This window comes from Phlebotomus papatasi, chromosome 1, assembly GCF_024763615.1.
Source record: "Phlebotomus papatasi isolate M1 chromosome 1, Ppap_2.1, whole genome shotgun sequence".
Taxonomy (NCBI): Eukaryota; Metazoa; Arthropoda; class Insecta; order Diptera; family Psychodidae; genus Phlebotomus; species Phlebotomus papatasi.
In genome coordinates, this window is record NC_077222.1 from 60609440 (window position 1) to 60620620 (window position 11181).

At 35.6% G+C, this 11181-nt stretch overlaps 2 protein-coding genes across 2 annotated transcripts in view; both read right to left on the bottom strand.

Moving 5' to 3' along the window:
• The window catches only part of LOC129809562 (uncharacterized), a 24025-nt gene extending 19890 nt beyond the window's left edge, over positions 1–4135 (bottom strand). The window contains exons 1-3 of the mRNA XM_055859488.1: positions 3979–4135; positions 3639–3784; positions 3145–3301 (exon numbers count right to left, since the gene is read on the bottom strand). Coding sequence (XP_055715463.1) covers positions 3145–3301; positions 3639–3784; positions 3979–4039 — 364 coding nt within the window. The 5' untranslated portion in view covers positions 4040–4135. The remainder of the gene's footprint in view (positions 1–3144; positions 3302–3638; positions 3785–3978) is intronic.
• Positions 4136–4158: 23 nt separating this feature from the next.
• On the bottom strand, positions 4159–11167 carry LOC129809558 (signal recognition particle subunit SRP72). The gene is made up of 4 exons (XM_055859484.1): positions 10936–11167; positions 9341–10859; positions 4438–4647; positions 4159–4354 (listed from the first exon to the last, which is right to left on the bottom strand). The coding sequence occupies exons 1-4, from the start codon at positions 11042–11044 to the stop codon at positions 4228–4230; spliced, it is 1965 nt and encodes a 654-aa protein (XP_055715459.1). The 5' UTR covers positions 11045–11167; the 3' UTR covers positions 4159–4227.
• Between the last annotated feature and the right edge of the window lie 14 nt (positions 11168–11181).

Below are 11181 nucleotides of genomic sequence, written 5' to 3' on the forward strand. Positions count from 1 at the left end.
AGACTCCAGTGAGCGCATTATTTAGCCGAATAGGGCTATATTTAAGCTCGTTGGAAAGGTCTTGGAATTTATGATAAGTCTGAACCATTTTCAGTTGGTTATGAACTGGTAATAAACTGGTTATAAACCAAAAAGCAATTTTTGTCCGAAAAACAATTATTTTAGTTCAAAGCCACTTTGGACGATCGCGAGAAAGATTTATGAATCGGTTCAAATTATAACGGACTTTGTAGTTGAAAGTGCTTAACAAAAAAATTAAGTACGTATTAAACTTTTCTTTTGAACTATAATTCTTGCCATGGGTTTTATGCATGTAGAAAGATCCGGGGCGAAATCAAACGGATTATTTCAAAAGCAATTTTGAGTAATCCCCCGGACATACCATCTCTATTTTACTGGAATTTCTTAATACTTATAATGGAATAGAAACACCCATGAATTTCAAGAACCTAAATTAACTGGTCCTAATTTTGAATCAGATAATGATTATCACATTTGTAAGAAAGATGATTACCCTATTTTTGTCATTGGATTAATAATATTAATAATAAACAATTTGTTAGGTCAGCAAAAAATCTAATTTGCGAGGGGTTGTAAAGTTCTACCCTACCCACAGAATCGGAACACTATTTATTCTGCAGAATCTTATCGAAGGTCTTAACGTATTAATAAACAATTACTTTGCGGATCGATTTCTATACAATCTGCATTAATATAAGTAGTCTAATTAAAAATTTTAATTGCTTTCAATAGCATTATATTGTTCGAATCGGATAAGAAATATAAACATTCTTCTAGATGACACGGTTTCACTTTTCTATACAAATTAAAGCATATTCAATATTCGATTATTGGTATTTGAAGAGGAATTTATCCACATTTATCCTTTCCCGATAATCCAAAGCGCAAGTTAAACAATATGTATAATGAGTAAATAATTAAGATATAATAAAAAATATAGTATCTTAAGGGAGTTTTTTTTAAAGATATTTTGGTACAAAATTTCATCTCAACTGAAGTAAAAGGTGGAAATGTTTTCAATTTAGGAATATACTTCAGTCAAGATGGTTTTCGTTTGACAATGTTCTTAATGAAACATCAAATAGAAATATGCCTAATAGTGTATCATGAAGACATGCAACATGTTGACCCTTCGAGATCAAGAAAAAAAAATTAATAACCATGATAAAATAAAAAAAAATAACATAAAATAGCAAATTCATTAAACTTTGCAATTTGAAAGAGTAATTTTAACTCTTAAAAAGAGTTATTATAACTCTTTTCTGAATATATATTACACCTAAAAGGAAGTAAAATAGCCCCTAAAAAATATAGACACTGAGTGAGAGAAATCCGAAAAAGTTAAAATAACATTCCGGAAATATTTATTTCACCCTGCATTATTGATCCGAAATCGGTGTAAATATTATGCTTTTTAGGTGTATTAGGGGTTAAAGTTAACCTTTTTCATGTTAATTTTACACTTAAAAAGGTGTAAAATTAACATTAAAAAATGTTGATATATTTTTACACCTAAAAAGTGTTAAAGTTATGAGGAAAAAAAGTTGATCGCACCCCCGTTTTTTTCTCAATGCGATCACCGAAAATCATAACGGAAAAGAGTTAATTTAACATCGATTGGAGTAAGTTTTACTCGTTTTTTTTTCTGAGTGACAGAATTCTATTATTTGAATATTTTTATATTTATAATTCTGAAGGCTTTCACTTATCATTTTTTTGTTAAAAATATAGAATTAATTTGTTTTTCTGATGGAGAATGAAGACATCTTTAAGCTTGAAGATTAGTCAAGTTGTTTTACTGTCACAATTTAATGAAATCCGAAGAAAAAAATCGGATTTATGGTAGAATAAGAGCAAAAAATCCTTAAAATCGTTAAAAAATTATGCTATTATGTTAGAATTTCAGGATCTTCGGGAATTAAATTAAAATATTTAATCAAAATTACATAAAATCAAAAGTAAAATCCTGTAGGGAAAAATACATGTAGGGGAAACCGGGGAAGAGGTATGGCCTCTACACACTAGAGAAATTTATGTCCATATTTAAGCAAATTCCGTACGGTGTTATCTATGAAAAGTTCTTCAATATGGACATAAATTTCTCCAGTGTGTAGAGGCCATTAGTCAGGGGTAGAACTAGACAATGGGATGTTTAGTTTTCCTTACAAAGAATATTGAACAAACTACTATTTGTTTAGAGTGATTAACTCCCTTGCTATTCATTGAAGCATTTACCAGTCTGATTTAAACAGGTTTTTTTTTTACAAATTATAGGCGGGCCAATCTGCCCCGTCTCCCCTACTGTTGACAAAATTTCATGTGACACTGAGAAATGATCGAATATCTGCGTAATTATTAATTGTAATATTAGAGGTTACAGTTACCGTTATACAAAAATTGTCTCCTAAAAAGTTGTAAAAACAATAACATGAGAAAATGTTAATATAGACTCATAAAAAGGGTAACCGTTACCACGAAAAAAAGTTAATAATAATTTTTTCTCACTGTTAAGTAAATAATTGTATAGTAATAATTTCTCAGAAATTTTAGCAATAAATATCTATTTTCTGTTTACAAGTTAAAATTTATGGATTTCTTTAGGGTATGTGTGCCAAATTCTGGCCAGCTTGCAATTTCGGCCACCTTTTTGTTCCTCGAATTTCCATGAATTTTTAGTTTTTACATACTCTAGAGATTATACAATGCAAAAGAATAACAAAAAATGTAGCTTCGACAAACGAGATGACGTGAAAAAGATATTGGAAGAATTCCCGAAGGACACGGAACTATGAGAATGAAGGTGGCCGAAATAGGGCACCAAAGCTATGTCTACATTTTTATTCATTTTAAAATGTATTAAGAATGATTTTCAGAGTAAATAAAGACGATAAACTGTCTACAAGGTTCTAAGCAATACTCCTTAAATAGAAGGAATAAAAATATCAATTTCTATTAAAAATATTATACCATGTTCTTTGAAATTTTAGCAATAAACCCCATTCAATTTATTAATCGAAGTTTCAATATATAATTGGACTGTATGAAGGTGTTTTTTAAGGAATAATAATAAGTTTCAATCGTTTCAATAGATGAAAAAATAAAGAATAAATGCTCTGTACTCACAGGTAACATTGAATTGCAGTCTAGCTGATGCTACGGTGATGTAAAGGACAAATTCCCACTTTTGAACTTCAACTTGAACTTCATAGTTTCCAGGAGGATATCGATCACTGGGATAGGACACAGTCCATTCGGATTGTGGCTGAGAAGATTGATTGACCTGCAGAGCAAAGTGAATTGATGAGCATGCATTGAACGCTCTGTGGACTCAATTTATGCATATTAATCAACTTGAAACGGTCAAGCCATTGTAAAATAGTTAAAAGAGAGGGACAAGTGGCACACGCTGGTGCAAAAAACGAGTTTCTGCATCAACTCTCTTGAGATTTCTTGGGCAGAAATCCTAATACGCCATTTCTAGCTTGACAAAACTGGGTGTTTTGGTGTCTTATCGCAAACACATTTTGGCTTTGTTGATAAATGAACTCATGCTTTGCAATATTTTGATAGGCAGATATGCAAGGGCGTATGGAAAAGGGTTTCCCCTTGTGACTCACTGATCTGTGATTGGCATTATCCTCCCAGTAGAACTTGTAATTCCCTTCCACTAGCTTCCCATCTGTGTAGAAATCCGCCTTAAAGATGACTTGTGAACCCAGAACAGCTGGTGTATTTGACGATATCTTTATCTCATAGTTATTAGCTGAAAGATACAAGCCAAGAAAGCCCACGTATTATGCACTGAGCACACTGAGTATTCCCAGAATGCGGGATTATCCCACTTGGAACAGAGAAAAAAGGGGTACACAATGGAAATTCCCAAATTTGTCACAATTTCACCCACTTTCACTACAAATTCTCACTCAAAATCCACTTTAGAATATGCCCCACACTCACCTTTGGATACAACAACTAGCGATAATAGAGTAAATAGTGTAAAAAAATAATTATTTAGCATTTTAACAATATCAACTCCGCACCTACTCTGAAACTATTTTGATTTCTTTTGACGTGCCCTCCCCTCATGACACACAGCGCCAGTGGCAACTCTCCCAATCATTCTCTGATAAAAAGACATTTTCCCGCTCAAATTTGAAATTGTATAATTGGTAAAAATGCCATGAATACCATACAAAAAAAGCAAGTTTAATGACGACCCTTCTTTTTCTTCTGATGACCTTTCCGTTGCTGCTGACGTGGTCCAGGAGTGGGTTCTTGATACACAGCAGGACTTGGATTATTCTTATTCAAATTAGCAGCCTTTGTCATGTCGCTGAAAGAAGAGAAACCAGATCCATTAGCCCATGAGATCAATGAGAGAATTGAAGAGACAATATAGAATAGAGAAAAACTTACTATTGGTCAGCTGCTCCTGATGATGTTCCTTGGGAACCCTTCATCACTTCCTTCACACGACGATCACGCTTCTTCCTATAGCCCGTTCTCTCGTACCGTGGCAACCATCTCTCAGGATCTGGAGCTGAATTTGGATCATAATTCTTAGGCAGTTTTCCTTTCCTCTTTCTCTGACGTCTCTTCTTGACCTTCTGAGCGCTATCTGAAGTTCTGCAAAGAGAAAAATTGTCGTGATCGTGATAAACCATTCATTCAAACATTCAAAATCTATGATAAATGCAAACTAGCTTATAGCTAATGAGATTCTTAAATGCGGCTCAACTAGAAATGCTTACAAATTCGATATGATACTGAAGTCTAAACCCTCAAATAGACTCACGCTGATCCTCAAGAATATTATTAGTAAACTCCCAGATAAGCTTATGGTAGCTGAGATTTCACGCAACCTCGGCTCGGACCTCGAAATGCTTGCGACTCAGGGTGCTTGCAACTCGGAATGCTTGGAAATTCGATTGCGAGTTGAATTTTGGGGCTAATGGCTCCAGCACACCTTTTAGATCAGGAAAATTTTATAAAATCGAAATGCACATCACTTTCTTTCTTAAAAGCTTAGCATATGTCTATCCTACTCTTCTACACTCTTCTTCTTCTTCTTCTTTTGAACATCACACCAAATTGAATTTTGTTCAGTCTAATTTGGAGTCGAAAGAATAGGATAGACTTATGCAAATGTTTTGAGAAAGAAAGCGACGCGAATTTTGATTTCACGAAATTTTACCGATCTAAAAGGTGTGATGGAGGCATAAAGAATCGCGTCGATCTCTTTAATGATTTTGAACAATTTGGCGGCAAAAAATTTTGAATTGGGTTGACAACTCCAAAAATAATTAACTCACAATCGAGTTTTCAAGCATTCCGAGTTGCAAGCATCCCGATTCGCAAGAACTACGAGGTTTCCTGTAAATATTCTCAGCTGAGCTACCATAAACTTATCTGTAGAGAAATTCTGTAATTTTCGTGGCATTATCACGCGTGAGTTCGAAATCTGGCAATGCCATTCGAGCTTTCTTTGTCATACCATATGAGTTCGAAAATGCAATTCATTGAATTTTTAATGAAATCCCTTTACTTGATGATTTTATGAAAATACTGTACGTCTTGGTTGATTTGTTTAACTAAATTTATTGTCATTTGAATTGCCAGAAATCTCAAATATGTGACTTCTGACAATGTCACGTGAGGTGAAATGGCAATGTCACGGCTACAGAATCGCATTTTCGGAAAAGCACTCATAAGATTCGAACCCAATTTGTCATGTGGCATTGCCAGAGCTTTACAGAATTCCCCTCCTGGTCTTATCACTGATCATTTTGTATTCTAAATAGTTTGAGTAGAGAAGGTCAGTAAAAAAATCCGGTTAAACCGGTCAAATTGACCGGTTTATAAGCTTTTTAAACTCAACACATATTTAAACGGCACAATGTCGCTATCAAACTTTATAAATTTCTTAAAATAGTAGTATATTTTTAATTTGTTTAATTCTAATTTTTTCCTTTTTTCCAAGAAAAAAATTGTTGAGTATCCTACCCATCGCGGTCTGTCTTTTGACCGAGTGTGCTAGGAAATATGATCAAAATCAAAAGCGGTCGGTAGATTTAGTGTTTATAAACTTTAGAAATAGAGTCCGGTCAATTTCGTTGTTGCAGTAAAGGTCTTGGTAGAGTGAGGGGGGGGGGGGGGGTAAGGACGGATGCGATCTATTGCAAGAAAAATCTTGATCTCAGATACAAAATTCTAAAATTTCACTGAAATCGCTTCATAAACACCGAAGATATGGTCGGATTTTATTTTTATTTATAGGTCGGTTCAGGGTAGAACGAAAACAAAGTCTGGCCTACCGATAGAAAGCCCTTGACATCAACTAGAACATACTGAAATTTCATCAAAATTGAAAATGGAAGTTCCGAGATATTTGATTTCGAAGTTACAAAAATCGATTTTTCGATTAACCCATTTTTTACCATGGTATTATACATCATACGCAAATAGAGTGATTTTAGATGATTTATTCCTGTGCTATTGTTATCCGAATTGTTTTCGGGAATGAAATTTTAGTAACTTTAGTCCTTCAATTACTTGGAAAAAATAATCCGACAGACATGAAAATACATTTTGTTATTGTTTTCTTGCTTCGCAGAAGGTCATGCAAATTTTTTGCTCAAAATGGCAGACGAAAAATTCGACATCCCGTCGAATTTGTTAAAATTAGCCTTTTCCTTCTTTCCTTATTTGAATTCTGATTGCCAATTTGCTTTCTTGGATAGTTATTCTATCTAAATCAATAGAGTCTGTCATGTATTAATCTAAAGAATTTAAATTCAGTGACCGTTAAGACGTGTTTCTGACAGCGGCACCCCGCGTCCTCATAATAGATAAAAATTCTTTCTTTTAAAAAAATCATCTATTAATCTGTATTAAACTAATACAAAAATATGAACATCCTATCTCAAGTATTTCTAGTACATTGACTGAATGGGTTAATTAGGCTTTCGATTAAATCGGATGAAATGATGAATGTGTCTGAATAGTTGTAGTATTTGATGAGAGCTTTTTAAATCACTAAAATTTTTAAAATTCCAGCAATTAGAACAGGATATTTGGACATTTAAAAATTCAATTTTTGACCCATTATGGCCCGGATCAGGGGGACTCGGTGCTTAAGTTTTCTTTTTAATCGAAAGCTCTAGGGCCCATACGAAAATTTTAGACGGATCCATGCCATGGAGGATGCCTTTGAAAAATGCTTTCAAAACATTCTAGATTCCAAAGACCACTTTGTCTGACAGATTGCTTGGTAAAAACATCCGAAAAAAAGAATAAGAAAAGCACCTCGTACTTCCCAAGTAAGTGAAAGGACCTGACGGATTTGGTATTGGAATGTGCTAAAAAGCGGCATTCTATAACAAAGATATAATTGCTGGATAGTGATAGGCTCCTAAGGGAATGAAATTGTAGAGACTTTTATCGAAGGGACATCCAGGGAATTTTTGGTACTTGAAGTTCCTGAAGTGTCACCCGGAAATAAAGTAGAAGATGGCAGAGAACATAGCCATTTAAACGTGCAAGTAAAACGTTGATGCAATTAATTTTGTCCAATATTTCAAGTAATTTTATACCACTTTTAATTTTTTTATCTCTTCAAAATGTGTTTTTTTCTTATTTCAGTGAATTTTCCAATTAATTGGTTATTTTTTTTTTCATATAAAAACTGGTAAAATTCTATTCAAATATTTCGCAAGAAATCTCATGACATTATGCTTTAAAAAAAAGTATTTATTCAATTTAAAAATGGATTTTAAATTGAATTTGTTCTCACTTCCCAAATTTTACCCCATGAGCTGAAATATTAAACTATTACATACAGATAGATAGATTGTATAGGGAGCATGGTTAAATCTGTGGACTGCAGACACCTCAGCTCTATTTGAGCCCCTTATGTCTACCCAACAAACCTTACTCCAATTCTTTTAAAACCTGGCTGAACTGCAGAACATCTTGAGCTGCCGCTCTTTTGATATCCTCCAGTGCCAGCACTTCTTTCTTAAAGATTTTAATTCTCTGGCTTGAGAATTTGGAACAATAACGTAAAATGTGTTCTACTCTTTCCAGACTCTCTCCACAACCCCTACAAGTTGAGGTAACGTCTACACCCAACTATGCAAGATGTGAATTTAGCCAGTGTCCTGTGTAAATTCCTATAATTGCCCTCAAGTTCCCTCTGTTAAGATATAACAGGAGTTTAATCCATCTATTACGGATTTCGCGAAACTACAGCCTTTCACATTATTCCAAAGTGCTGTATGCTCTATTCCTGTAATATTGGAAGTAATCTTTCCGTAATTCTTTTTCAACTCCCAAGACTGGTTCAGGGCCTATAAAGTCCTGATATACACCAATCTTCGCGAGTTTATCTGCTATTTCATTTCCTAAAATATCGTTATGACCAGGACACCACAGAAGAATAATATTATTATTCTCTGCTAATCTACAAAGATTAGTCCTGATCTCCTTAACAATTTTAGATGTTATATTAAAACTATTATACAGTAGGAGTAGACCCTCTCAAATTCGGGCATTTATGACCAAAATGTCACCCGAATTAGAGAGAAATTTGGGCGACAAACTTTTTGAAATGCAACGATTTTTTATTCATCTGCGTACACATATTGAGTTTACGTACACAAATATATTGTAAATATCATGAAAATACCTTAATAATGCAAAATCACATCAAAACTACAGTAGACTCTCACTCAATCGGCTCTTTTTCAATCGGGCGAAAAATTTTGTTGACAATTTTCACGTTTAATTATGCAGCTAATTCGCTCAAATTCGCTGTAGTTCTTCCTATTTTATCGTGATTCTTTATAATTGAGCGCTTTTTGTGAAATTTACAAAGGCTTTGACGCTCAATTCTATCGCTAAACCGGATGACATTTTGCGCCATATTCCCGATTGAGAGAGAGTCTACTGTAAGTATAACCATGGCAAATTTCAGCATATTTGCCTCATTTGATAATCATAAACTTGAAAAATGTCAACAAACTTTTTTTCAAAATTAACAGCTGCCCGAATTAAAAAGTAGCCCGATCTTAAAAGAGCCGAATTAGCGAGAGTCTACTGTATTTATATTTAAACTATTAAAATTGAGGAATTTTAATTTTGTTATAGAGCCTCCAGCGGCCTCTAGCGGATCTAAAGATGTCTATTATATTATTAGAGTGTTACAAGACAAACTTTAAAAAAGTTTGAGCCCGATCAGAGGACTAGAAATTTCCTGACGTTTACATTAGTTGAGATTAATAACAGTATCACCTTTGTCATTGGAGGAAAATTCACTTACCCTGGTGATTGGTCGGATTTGATGGCAGTCTTCTTGACTGCTTTGGTGCTCATCATCCAATTGGTGGCCTCCAGGTGATCAATTTCCGTGGCAGTGGTCAGAGTCTCGAGTGTCGGAAGTTTCCGGCTGGCCTCCTGGGCCTTTGCCGGATCAAACTGTGCATAGGCAATCACCAATTGAGCCAATATCTTCATATCAGAGGGATTTGTACGGAATAATTCCTCAAGACTGCTGGCAGCTGTTTCAGCTTCGCCACCGCGCAAATGGAAATCCGCTGCTTGCCTCCACATATCAGATAAATCTCCCACACTGACTTTATTCTTCTTGTACCATTCTACGGCATTTTTCAGCACTTCTGACGCTGCCTGTTTGTCATCCGTGCCTAGGAGCAGAGACACCAGAGCTGACACAACTCCTGGACGATACTTAGCTTCTCCTAGGGACTGGAGGACCTCCACAGCTCCTTTCTTATTCCCATTCATTAGCTGAAGCTGCACAATTGCAAATTTCAGGGAGAGATCACCCTGAGGATGTTTCTTGCCGTATTTCTCCAGCACCTCAATGGCCTCCTTGTATTTCTTCTCTCGGCTCAGCTGACACACGCGTATGAGGGTGGTCTGAAACTCAAGATCCGGATACTTTTGAATGAGCAAGGTGCATTGCTGCTGACACTGATCCGCCTGATTGGTGTAGAAGGCCAGCAGGCAATTGTTGAATGCAATATTCTTCTTCTGGCGCAGTGTCAGCTTATGCTCACAGGCTTCTGCCATGGCTGATCGCATTTTCTTCTTGGAATCAAACATATTCTGATCTTTATTGATGGCCACCATATTGTTACTGGCCACAGCAATCAGTGCAGCATCATTCTTTTTATTCTTCAGGGCATCCACATAAATTGCTGCTGCCTCCTTGGTTTTACCCTGCATCTGCAGACAATAAGCCAACTGAATTTTAATTATCGCCACTTCATCTTCAATATCCTCCTCTGTGGCACCATCTTCTTCCAGATATTCCCTGCAGAGTTTCTCACTCGTTCGCAATTTCTTTTCAGCTTCTGTGAATTTCTTCTTGCCAGCTATTAGGCATGCTCTGTTGTAGCAGAGCTCATAGGTGTCCTCACGAAAGTCAGGAATGTCCTTCTTGGATCCCTCAATGGCTAGATTTGCTGCCACTGCACTCATATTCGTGAGTCGTTCATCATCGTAATCATCGTGAGTGTTCTTCACGAGGTCTCTGTAGGCATCAAAACACTCCTCAAATCTCTCCAATCTGTACAGTACCTGAGCTCTGAGCTCCTTTAAACTAGCTGGAAGATCATCTCCAGCTACTGATTCAATTGTTTTCAGGGCATTCTCCGGCTGATTCAACCGATACTCGCAGTAAGCCTTCTCAAACACCAAGTCATGCAAACTTGGAGATTTATTGAGGAATTGCAGAGCCTCCTGGAACTTCGAAAGCTGGATAAAAGACACTAATTTGCACTGTTGGGCCTTTACTTCATTGGGAGCAACACTGAGAACTGCAAAAGACAGAAAAATCCCGTGTAAATAAGAAAAGTGCCTGGAAGGAGGAGAAACATTGAGGTTATCACTTACTCTTATTGGCTGTTTTAATTGCCTTCTCAAATTCACTATTTAGCCCATGTTTATTCAAATCATTGTACAAAGTCTTAATATTTGTCTCCTTATTGCCTTGTTTGGACATCTTTCCTCACACTTGGAGCAATTTTTGCTGGAGAAAAACACAAATGAAAATATCGTGAACTTTTTTCTTGCCACCTCCTCTCGCTCAATTTGACACCGTGTAATTTAACTTCAATACCCGCCACTAGTGGAAATATT